This window comes from Corvus cornix, chromosome 13 (assembly GCF_000738735.6).
Source record: "Corvus cornix cornix isolate S_Up_H32 chromosome 13, ASM73873v5, whole genome shotgun sequence".
Classification (NCBI taxonomy): domain Eukaryota; kingdom Metazoa; phylum Chordata; class Aves; order Passeriformes; family Corvidae; genus Corvus; species Corvus cornix.
In genome coordinates this window covers 2,672,733-2,685,356 of record NC_046343.1, presented here as the reverse complement: position 1 = coordinate 2,685,356, position 12,624 = coordinate 2,672,733, and the positions used below count along the sequence as shown (strand labels likewise).

General features: G+C 44.4%; 1 protein-coding gene across 1 annotated transcript; it reads right to left on the bottom strand.

The window, feature by feature from the left end:
- Positions 1 to 1,223: 1,223 nt before the first annotated feature.
- Positions 1,224 to 11,822, bottom strand: ATP6V0E1 (ATPase H+ transporting V0 subunit e1). Its single transcript, XM_039559769.1, has 4 exons — positions 11,680 to 11,822; positions 9,525 to 9,572; positions 4,338 to 4,465; positions 1,224 to 1,725 (listed from the first exon to the last, which is right to left on the bottom strand). Exons 1-3 carry the CDS (start codon positions 11,781 to 11,783, stop codon positions 4,372 to 4,374), a joined length of 246 nt encoding a protein of 81 aa, XP_039415703.1. The 5' UTR covers positions 11,784 to 11,822; the 3' UTR covers positions 1,224 to 1,725; positions 4,338 to 4,371.
- Positions 11,823 to 12,624: the final 802 nt, after the last annotated feature.

The window sequence follows — 12,624 nt, the reverse complement described above, 5'->3', positions numbered from 1 at the left end:
CACCACCTGGCATCTGCTTCAGAGGAAATATTAACCATGCTGAAAAAGGGGAATTTCTTTCTGGGAAGCACCTAAGTTTGAATGACTCTGTGGCTTCTTGGAGTGGAATAGCTCTTTCCATTAAATTCAGCACCAGTGAGACCCCATGGGAACTCTGGGTTACTTCTCTCTTCTAGAGCAAGTGAGAGCTTAGAACCTAGAATAGAAAGCTTGTTAAAGACAGTGGTAACACAATAAACTAACAGCACTGTTTGTCACTGATTGTTTTCTTCTGGGATATTTCACTTTAGGGTAAATATGACAAGCAGATCAACGTATCTTAAAATCTCACATCTGTCAACAATGTCTTGAAGTATTTCTCTTCCCCTCCTCATACGTCAACATACCTCATTCTCCACAAAAGTCAAACAACAACCTTAAGTTTTTATGTGATCACTTGGTTTCAATTTTCCTAGGAATTATTTGGTACAGACTGTGTAACATGACTGTGTACAGCATCTTGCATGGTAAAATGCAGCTCTTAGACAGTAACATAAAAAAATCCACTATTCCAGTCCCAACAGCTGTTATGCTTATTTGTAATAACGGGCACATTCTTCCCTCTTTTGCAATTCACACTGTCCAGTTTTGGATCACTGCAAGTTACATGTCAGGATCTTGGAATTTCCTGTGTAGTAATGAGTGCTGGCCCACTGAACAAGTTAATGGTGCTATCCAAGAGGGAAAAGCAAATAAAATATTAACCATTCTATTATGTCCTTGGGCATAACAATAAAGGGAATAATTGTAATTTATCTGGACATGAGGTAAGGAAGCATTCAGGAAGCAGCATTTACATGCTTTGAAGCTACTCCTCAGCAAACAACTGACCAGATCCATCCCCAACCCCACAGACTCGGCTGACACTCAGGAGCCTCAGGAACCTCTTGCCCACGTTGTCATGTGCATTCCCAGGTCTGCAATTCCACATGCAAGTGTCAGGTCAGTACAAAACAACTGTAATGTTTGCTGTTCAATTCAAGCCATTTGCTCCTATAAATATCCTTCAAATCAGCCTCCTGTCAAAATCACTATGAGGTCTTGATACAAGCAACAAGCTGCCCATCTATTCCCACTATTTAACTTAATTACAATTTACCCACATCACCTAAATTTCCTCAGCTCAACTCCAAGTATGGGATTAAACCCACAGAAAAGTAACAGTTAAACACGGCACGAGAACATTTTGTATCAAGCAAAAGATTAGTTTTATTTCCAGGCATGAGAAATTTAAGGCCAGATTTCTCAAGAATACAATTCATTTGGAAAAAAAAAAAATTGCCATCAGCACATGGTAGCACTGTTTCTCCTCTCCTCACAGTTTATTGCACACATTTTTGTCCAGTGCAAACAGAACAGGGGTGAACAGCACAATGACAGACAACCTAAGACCTGCAAACAGAAAGTGTTATTACAGATAAAATGAACAGGAAATGTGATTCCACGACCCGTAAAAATAGAAATTTTCATCACATCTGGAGTTAACAGTCAAAAATTGACAGTACCAAAGAGGAGTATAAATTGCATTAGGCACACTGTTAAATGGTATAGTAGGAAAAAATACAGGACTTTGAAGAAGCCACTTGAAGAACATTAGAAAGGTTAAGGCATTACTGCCAGGCTTCGCATCCAACAGCTACGGAAAGGGCACCTTTGGGTCAGTGCAGTTTTTCATCTCTTCTTCACCTGCAAAGCAAGAGGCAACTTTATTATTCCTTTCCATGGAGACAGTTTGCTAATTGAAAGCCTGGCTGTTAACCACAGCTATTTCCATTCCACAAATGCACTGAGCAATGGTCAAGAACTGGAGATAATTCATCTGTGTGGATGTTTTCTTGGCAGTTTCATTTCTGAAGTTACTGCAAGTAGTTTTAGTTACATTATAAGCTGGTAGAACAACTATTTCCCTCAAATGTTTTCACTGCTCTAACGCCATCCAGTGAGCTGGATAACAGCCCTTCTTGGACTTGCACAAAGACGGTTCCTGCTCTGAGAACACAGACTGTGAATTCACTGAGTAAAGGAGAAAAGGCGGTGTTGGATCACAGTTTGGAAGAGTCCACAGCCCGGATTTACCACGGCTACAGAGCTTTGTGTGCTCTTACACGCTGCCATCCAAGCTATTAACTTGGTGAAGTATCAAATGAATTACTCTAAAATCATCCCTTGGATGGGAGGGAGACTGCCTGAAAACACAGAGCAAACTTGTGTAATTTGGCACAGATCAATCAAGTCAGCATACGCAGAGCTCCTCAGCAGAACACGAGGAGCTCACTGGAGCATTTTCAGCTTGCTCAGTTGGTAAAGTAAAATGGGTTTGCTTAAATCATCCTTATTTTTAAGGATCTTTCCACTTTGGGAGTTAGCACTTCATTCTCTTTGCATTTTCCATACTAATCCACCCAAACCTCAACTGAAAGGAACAGGAGGCAGAAAACAAGTATAGTACATGTTCCTTGAATGCTGGAAAAGCACATCTCAAAATCCAGAAATAACTGGTTGCTACACTGATGGGAATCCGTGCAGTGTCAGAGAGATATCCCAACTGTTATCAGATGGAATCTCGCTCACAGCTCCTGTCTAGTCAGAAACTCCACAGGAGCAGGGACAGGACACAGAGCACCTCCCTCAGCCCTGCAACAGCACTCAAACAAGACTGGAGTGCTGTGACCTGTGACAGCCCATTTCAAACAACAAAGAACAGATATTTGAGGATTATTATATGCTTTTACTTTCTTAAATAATTCTTTTTCAGGGACAAGAATCTTAATTTTATTCGGAAATCAAGCCAATGAAATCAGATGAAAGCTTAAAACAAACTCCTTCATGTAACACAACACGTGCTATGCAGGGCTTAAACACTCCATCAGTAAGTTTAAAAATGACAGCTCCTCACAAATTCTGCAGTCATCTTCAAACATACAAGTTCCCTCTCTGCTTTGGTATGAATTTAACTCCAGTTCTCTGGAAAATCCTTCACTGAAATGGAAGGGGAAAGGCCTGATTCTGTTAGCAGGAGTCCAGAGGTTGTGTCTCACCTCCTGCCTGTCCTTGCTGGCTTCAACATGCAGACCATGAAGCCCAATTTTTATGTCCAGATAACTCCATCTCAGTTTCAGATCCCAGGCAACTGAATCATCCTATGGGATTCAGGGATCTGGGTGCCCATTACCAAAACACGCTGTTCTCTGTTTTAGCTAACTAATTATATGTTAGCACCCAAGCAGTGAAAATGCTCCGAGGAAATTCTGCTTGACTGACTTAGCTAATTACAGGCCTGGAGTTGAAACAGGGCCAAGTCTACCTTTAGCTTCTGCTTGGTGCTTAAAAGGAGCTACAGACACACACACGGGCTGCAGTCTGACAACATCCCAGTTCACATATAGCCTTCTCTGAAACTGGGGAGCAAATGTCCAGGACACTTCACAGAAAGCATTTAACAGAGCTATAACATCAACTGTCACTGCCTGCTGCGCTGAACCAAGACTGCGTTGTACAAGGACAAAAAAACTGTGTTTAATTATTGAGTTACAAGCTAAAAAACTATAATCGTGGGTGCTTGTTTCCACATTTCCTTCATTTGAACCTTCAATTCCAAACGCTGCCCTCCTGGACAAGCCCAACAGCATCAAGGTACTTTTAGTACAACGCTTTATTTTTGCTGGCCCTGTCAAAAAGCCCAGGAACTGCAAGAACCACATTCCAGCAGCACTGTCCAGACAGCAACCACCAGGCTCACCTGGGATTAAAGCTGCACACAGGCTGTCATTAAAAACAAAATAAACCATCAAGCTGTGAGCTCAGGGCTAGTGCAATGTATTGACAAGAGATAAAGAACATTCCTTCTAATGGCAGCTCCCACTCCAACTTCCCAAATGAATGAGGCCAACTCTGTGTTGCCTTGGAAAGCAGGGCAGGTCTTAGGTGAAATGGTAGCAGGCTTGAGGAGAGGTTTAACAATTGGTAAAGATCAGGAAATCCACTTATGTTAGCTATTAAAAACACCCCAGTCCAATTACTTTTTTTTTTGGAAGAAATATTTTGTTCTCCTTATAAATCCCTGAACACAGCACCACATGACAGGATAGAAAGAAAAATACTGTCAATAAATAATTCAGTTCAAGCTTTTCACATATCCAGTCAAGACTAACATCCAAAATGTTTTGTTGCAGCCTACAGAAAGACAGATTTCTCCTACAAAAGAGCTGCAGTAGTTTGAGCACACTGCTCACACTACTGCTCAATGTCTCCTGAAGCTTTAACACACCGAATAGATCATTAAATCTGAGCATACTCACCTAGTCAATGAACTGCAGCACAGCACAGACATCCTTAAGGCCAGTGATATCTAAGATACCAGATTGTTTCATTGCTTAACTGCGGCCCAAAGAGAGGGTTGAGTTGAGCCAGAATTGCAATCAGCCAACTGCAAGACAACCCCCCAAACCAACAGAGACAACATCAGGCAAATGACAGAGCTTGTGACAAAGGAAAGGTTGTCCAAAGTATGAGGACTATCAGAGAAGAAAAGGCTATTTCAGGAAGGTCTAGGATCAAATAAAAATTCTAGTCAAGCTCATACACAAGGACCAGCCACCAGCAATGAAGTTATGGCACCAAATCATTCTGTAACTGAAATAGATTGTCCTGTTCAATTGAAAGCAACACAAAACCACCTGATAGCATTTCCTTCATACTTCTCTTTTGACAGGAAAGTGTTTTAAGACACATGAGACTCAGGTATTTGGGGGCTCAGAAGATGGAAACATAAAAGAGACAGACCTTTTTTCAGTGCCTTTGAAGCATCCTTTAAACAACAACCTCTGAGAAACATCCTCTCTCTCGTTTGCTTTTCAGTGTATGACAACCTGCCCTTGTAGACATGGTATATTTTTCAGAGACTGAATAAAAGTGAATTTAAACCTGGCACAGAGGTCAAGAAACAGGAGCTGAAGCAAAAGGGTACAATGCTACAGGAACACCAAAAAAAAAACCAGCAAAAAACAACTCCACAAGAACAACCCCAATATGATACAAACCCCAGATCATCAGCACAGCAGCCTTGTCACTGGAGCAGAGCACAAACTAACACTGCAGAAGCTATAGCCAGAACTGAGAACAAGAGGAATGTAGTTTGTGGAAAATATCCAGGAAAGCTAAACAGAAATAAATATTCCACTGTTAAAAGATATATTTGCTTTGTAAATGTTACAAGAGTCAGAAAAAGCAATGGATGCTTCCATGGATTTAAATCTATGTTAAATACTAACTATATAAACACATTTAGTGAACACACTGGCTCATCTGTCTGCTATTTCTAGAATGCTTTGTAAGGAGGAGAAAAAGCAGAGCAGCTTTGTAATGGGAGCTGCCACAAATGCATCAGAGTGCTTAGGCAGTCATGGAAAATTCCACACAAACCTTGATGCTCTGACCAGCAAACCAAGTGCAGGTCGGCTGCAAAACGCCTGGAACAGCCACGGGCGAAAGATGCGGGTCAGACTTAAAGAAAACACATCAATCCTCTTAAAATTTCCCAATATTTCTTTGTAATGCCTCTTTCAGTTTTGCACGGGGTAGAACTCCAGCTAAAACAAGGAGCTGAGCCTGCAGCAGTCCATCAGTCACACAAACCTTGGAACACGTAGCAGGCTCTACAAAGGAATTAAAACATCAGCAAGGCATCGCTGAGAGCAGCCAACAACCTTTAGGTTGACACGTTTCTACTTTGCTGTCCAAAGCAGTGACAACAATGTATTTTGAGACCATATTAATCATGGTGTTAAATCTACTTAAGGGAAAAGCACATCAGCTCTTGAAATGATTACGGAATTTCTTTCGTGAGGGTTAATTTTCAGATCCAACAGACAGATCCAAAGGTGCCAGAGCACTGTGCCATCTGCCTCCAGCATCCTGAAGTAACACAAGTGGGAGGAGGGTAGAACACTAAAAGCCTGTTAAAGCACATTATTCCTTTTGTCACTGCAGAGCAGGAAGGAACTCCACGCACGAATCTCTCCCCTCTCGCTGCTTCCCAAGCTCAGGCCCAGCACGGCTGTGAAATAAATGAGCTGGGAGCACAGTTAGAATCTCAACCTATGTAACCAGGCTTTGGGAAAAGCAGTGTGGAGTTTTCAAAAGGCATTTGTTGGGGCCATGCTGGATACCCGAGCTCTGAGCCAGGGTGGCATTAGGGCAGCAGCACATTCCTCCTCCCTGCTCTGCGAGGGCTGAGGAATTTAAAGCAGTTGTTAGGCTACGACTGCCTTGCATTCAAGGTAAGTCATGAAAAAGCTTTTCCCATGTTTTGCTTAAGTGATGCTGCTTTATACAATAATCCAGCATGACACCACCAAACAAGATGCAGCATTCAGAGTAAAGCAAACCTCTGTATCCAAGATGCAATGTTCCAGAGTTGCTAAATGCAGGTATGGCATTCGAGCCACCCACTGGTCCTCAAATTCTACCAGATCCCACTTAGAACAGTTACTGTTAATTACCCAGCTCAGACAAGGAAATTAAAGTCCCTTCTGTTGTACCAGAAAGATTTTTTAAAAGGTCTTCCCACCACAACTGCCATCTGTCTGTGCTTGTGTTACAAATTAAGGCCCTGCTATCTCTGCTTAAATGTCAATTTAGGCATCCATATTTTAATCCTGTTAGAATCAGTAGCAAATAATATGATTTACCAAGCACCCTGTCCTCTGTTAGGACATGATGGCACTGTTCAGGAACTGCTTTGTGCATAGCAAAATAGATTTATACTCTGGCAGAACCTCACAGTATGGTGTAACCTCTAATTTCTGCAGCAGTATCTCCTTAGACTTTGCCTGATATTTTATGAGGTTCCTGGGAAGGCTGCTGGGTACAGGATCTGTACACAAATTAGGCACCTACTCATGCAAATATCTTCCACAGAACAACCAAATGAATCCCATGTAATCAATAAGGTTATTCAAAATTATCACTGCTAAATCTAAATATAGAAGAAACAGCTTTAAGTTGAAATGTGACTGACTTCAGTTCAGTGAAAATCAATTTGTCAATCAAGTTGTATTTAATGAAGACAGGAAATTGTTTTTTCCCTATTTTCAACTGGAAAGGTAACTCATAGGTATGACAGCAGGTCTAGCAGAGACTAAACAGCTCTACAGAGGAGCACAGAACAGCAGCAGCCACCTGCTAAGGACACACCAATACCTGGGACAGCAGAAATGATTTTAATCCTAACATATCCAACAAAGAACCCTCAGACACGATTCTTTGGGCTTCCTTCAAGACCGGCATGAAAAATTAGTCTCCTTCGTTAATCACCCAAAATTAAGGTCTGAAATGTTTTCAATGCCTCCTCCCCCAAAAGGAGAAGGATACAAGAACACCAAACTTCCATATGTTCGGATAAAACAGAGGAAAAAAGGTTGGACCAGATCTTCCGAGGTCCTTTCCAACCAGGGCTGTTCTACAGTTTTATACAGAATAAATGAACAAATAAAAAAAGAAAGACTGTGTGATGAGGCAAGTTCTATCTTGGAACATGAGGCGAAAAATCTGCTTTTTGTTGCATTCTGGCAAGCAGACACTACAAATGCAGTTTATGTGGTTGGGTACAATTACTGATGGTTGAAAACATCCTAAGATTTTGCTGCTTCTCTTTTTTCAATGTATAACTGCAAAAAGCCAAAGGAAATTCAGAAAACAAGTTAGAGCCCACAAACCTACCCCCAGGACATGCAAGAGCAGATTATAAAACATGTTAATGACAATAGGGTTTATAATGGGTCTGTTTACACAAAAAATCAACTAAACTTACAAGTGAAATACCACTTTACATTTGAAGAATTCCCAGAAGTCAGCTAGAAGTTAAGAAATTCTACAACAAATACATTTCATATAATAATCCAGAGGATGCTGCAGATGCCACATGGCCTGTACTTCAAGAAAAACTGACTTTCAAACAATAAAGACACCAAACCCTAAGCTTCAAGGCGTTTAGAAGAGTGGGACATTATTTCTGTAGAAAAAACCCAAGCAAGAACTTTAAATTTAAACAAAACCAAAACAAAGCTCAACCCTCCTCCTAATTAAAAAACACCCAACTCTCTGTAACATAAATGCAGCAAGCCAGTAAGAATCACCAAAAAAGCTGCCCTTTCTTAGCCAAACATTTGGGACCTATTATGAGACTGGGCTGCTACACACTTCATGTGCGGGGCAAGGAGACCTTCATAGCACTGAGATTCCCAAATTTCCATCCCAAATTCAAGCTGCTTGCACTGCAAAGCTCTTCTCAAATTTCTATATCCACTCGGCAAAACTTTAATAACTTCCACGGATACAAAACAGAACCAAGTTTGCTGGACTTTTACAGTTAAGCAAGAGTGAATTCTTAGGAGTTCACATATCAAATACTCTGAATAGAAATAAATTTTTTAAAAGTATAAACCTGTATTAACCCTGAATATCACATTACTAACCTAAACCAAGCCTGTTTAAGTTGTACCACAGTCTAACCCAACAGGCCTCTCCTGGAACATGTCAACACTGAGATGCATTTCTCTAAATATTCATTTTCAATTCCTTTGATTAGCATAACTAATGCCTAAATCGTTCAAGAAAGGACAAATACTACTCAGGTCCAAATGGAACTCTAAATAATAATTTTTATTACAAGTTGACCCTTAAGATCAAACCAGATTTTTACCACTTTACTCTCCATAACAAATTCTTTCAAAGTTATTTCTTCACAGCATTTTTTTTTTTTTACAAGTCTCTATAGTCTTTAAAAAGAGAGAGAGAAAAATACAAGCAAGCTTTGTCTTGCAGCCTCCAGCTACAGCTGGCTTGAATCCTGATAAAAACCATTATATGAAGAGCTCTCAACAAGTCACTTTGTTATTGCTACTAAATCTCCTACAGAAAGGAGGCAGCCTCAAAATATACTGTGCATTTAAACAGAAATAATCTTAATATATCAAAGTCTCACTAAAAAAACCACCATGCAGAAGTTTTTCCACCCACCACTCTACCAGAATGTATTCAAAGAATCTTAAAGAAAACTGTTCAGTGGGTTAGAATTAGAATTACCTCAGAATTAAATGTAAAGTAGAAAGAAGGAGGCAAAAAAAGTGTAAGAAGCAGGAAAATCTTAGAACTGACCAACTATCATTATACTTGTGAGCAAATGAGGCAGCGAACTGGAGAGGAGGAATAGCAAGTCCATGCAGAGGACAGCTCACAGTGATGTGTCAGAGTATAAGAGGAATTCAGGTTCCTTTTAATTCAGTATTTTCCAATGGGAAAGCGTTTTCTTCAGCACACTGAAGGTCTTTAGAACTCAGAATTTTAAGAGCTGTCAAAGAATAGCATGTCTAAATCTCTGTGACACATCCAAAAAGCTTCTAACTGTTCTGAGGCTATAAAAAAGGAACTTGTGATTGCAACAGCAGTGGGCCTTGCTTAAGAGGCAGGACATTGTTTGTACTTACAACAGGTAGCAGCAAACAGCACAGGTCACCAGCATTGTGTTGATAACACTGCCAAGAGGAAGAAGAAACAGCTGATCAGGTGTGGTGTTGTGACTGACCACAAGATACACAGGGAAAAAACCCCACAGCAAACAAGAACAAGTTTAACTTTGATCATATGAAAGATGACTCAACATGAATGTTCTGGCTTCTTCCAGCTGAGTAAACTGCAGAGGCTCAGATCTGCAGGACTGACACAGCTCTGCCAAACAGTTCACAGCTGTATTTAACAAAATCACTGGGAACAGGAGCAAAATCTGGTGCAGTGTCCTTCACATAAGTCAACCACTGAGGCTGGATGGACACAATAAACACTTTCCCCATTTTCAGAATTCTACTCAAAGAAAGCTTTAGTGTCAAATTATCACTTTTAATTTTATATAATGAATGAGGGGTTTACAAACGGAATACAAAATAACATCTCAAACAAGCCACGTGAAATCAGCTGTACTGGAAGATTTTCCTTTCTTGGTGAAACACAACCATGTCAGAAACCACAGGAAAGCTGAAAAGAAGGAAGAACCAAGCTCTTGAAACTGAAAATGGTAAAACTGCAGCTACACACATACAGATGGGCTTGAAATGGGAGGAGAAGAAATGGGATTTTCTATCAGGCATCTCTGCAGCTTGTGGAACTCAGTGGCAAAGTGGAGTGGTTTTTCCTTTTTAAATTATAAAAAGGCATTTCCCTCTATGTATTTCCTCCCCCAACTGTGTAACAAAACCTCATGGTAGGTCAACAAGAATAACATCCAATATTTTTCATCTACCAATACACATGCACTTTGTCAACTTCCAAAGGAATGCTACAAAGCCAGCAATCAAGCTTCAGCAGCTCTTCCAGGGAGTCCCACAGCCACTGACTGGGAGTTTTAACCTAAGCAATGTGAATTCTTAGGGCAGTTAAAAGTTTGCACTAACTTCTTTTGTTAGGAGAAGAACAAGCCTATTCAGGAACAGGCTTTGCATAGAGGATTTTTGGGTATTTTTCTCAAGAAGATGAGAGGTGAACAGACTACCAGGTATTGCTGCAGCACAGCAATGCACTACTCATACTTGTTAAACAATCACATTTTGGAATAATGACAGGACATCTATTGGTGACCCACAGAATTCCCACACTTCCATGCCTGGAAGCCATATTTCCAAGGTATTTCTGAGGACAGGCAAGTTTCCAGGCATAAAACACCCATTACGTTTGAAAGTGAGGCAGGAAATATTAGAGCTTGGGGAATATTGAGGGTTTAGATAAAGAACTGACAGAAAAGACAGTTGGTACCTGTGGAGTAGAGGGAGTGTCAGAGAGAGGAAGAGAGATTAAGAAGCCATTATCTCCTAGAGAAAAGAGAAAGACAAAAACTTGTCTGCTTTTTAATCTGAGCAGCCACAACCACTGCAGGAAAAACCTCTGCTTAGAAGCGCTGCTGTTGTCCTCAGCCACAAGGGCACCAGCACACATCTAACCCAGAACTGAGGTCCACCACAGCAACCTCTCCAGTCTCACCCAGTGTGAAACCAGAGGATGGTGGAGTAAGTTAGGAAAGGTCAAGTAAGGAAAGAAAGAGGAAGTTGTTGCTCAAATATCGCCTGACAATGAACCACCTTGACACAGGACGTTCTGTCCGCAGAGGTTTCACAGAATGGTTTGGGTTGGAAAAGACCTTAAACCTCATCTCGTTCCACCCCCCTGCCATGGGCAGGGACACCTTCCACTAGCCCAGGTGGCTCCAAGCCCCGTCCAACCTGGCCTTGGATACTTCCAGGGATCCGGGGGCAGCCACAGCTTCTGTGGGCACCCTGTGCCAGGGCCGCAGGGGAAACCCAAACCCGTGAGGGGCTCGGAGGCGCGGGGACACCGCCCGGCTCTGGCAGCCCCAGGGGCGGCTGCTCCGCTGCACCTCGGCCGGGCCCAGGCCCGTCCGCGCTGCGCCAGCGCTGCGCCGGGAGCCCGCGGGGCTGCGGCGGCCCCGGGCTCGGCGCTGCGGGGCCTCGGCGGCGGGCCGGGCCACCTCGGGGCGCCTCAGGGCTCCGGGGCCGCTTCCGCCGGGGCCTCCCCCCACACCCGCGGGGGACGGAGGGGAAAGTGGCCGGTGCCCGCCGCTCCCCGGTCACTCACCCGCGGTTCGGCCCCTTGGGTACAAGCCAGGGCAGGACGCCGCCGACCACCCCCCAGAACACGCTCATGACGATGATGGGCACCGCGAGGCCGCCGTACGCCATGGCCGCGCTCTGAGGGGCCCGGGGGGCGGTGCTTGCTGCCACGCCCCGCCCGGCGCCCGCCAATCGGCGCCCGCCACGTCACCGCGGCCGGCGGGAGCGCGCGCGCGGCGGGAGCGGAGGGGCCGCGGGAGCGCGCGGTGCACGTGCAGTGGGTTCGGGGATGTGCGGTGGGACCGGGGATGTGCGGTGGGACCGGGGATGTGCCGTGGGATCGGGGATGTGCGGTGGGTTCGGGGATGTGCGGTGGGACCGGGGATGTGCCGTGGGATCGGGGATGTGCGGTGGGACCGGGATGTGCGGTGGGACCGGGGATGTGCGGTGGGACCGGGGATGTGCGGTGGGTTCGGGGATGTACCGTGGGATCGGGGATGTGCGGTGGGACCGGGGATGTGCGGTGGGACCGGGGATGTGCCGTGGGATCGGGGATGTGCGGTGGGTTCGGGGATGTACCGTGGGATCGGGGATGTGCGGTGGGATCGGGGATGTGCGGTGGGACCGGGGATGTGCCGTGGGATCGGGGATGTGCCGTGGGATGGGGGATGTGCCGTGGGGCCGGGGATCTGCCGTGGGGTCGGGGATCTGCCGTGGGGTCGGGGATCTGCCGTGGGGTCGGGGATGTGCCGTGGGGCCGGGGCTGCGGGGTGCGCTGGGACCGCCGGCCGGGCCCAAACAGGCTGCCGGGTAAGAGGACACGGAGCTCCTGCCGGGTAAGGGCTGGCTCTGAGCTCCTCAGGAAATTGGGGTGCGGGACACGCTCCCACAAAGCAGCTCCGCACCAGCCCCGCAGCTGGAAAGGGCCCGGTAAGGAACGAGTCCCATGGACTTCCTCAAACCGACTCAA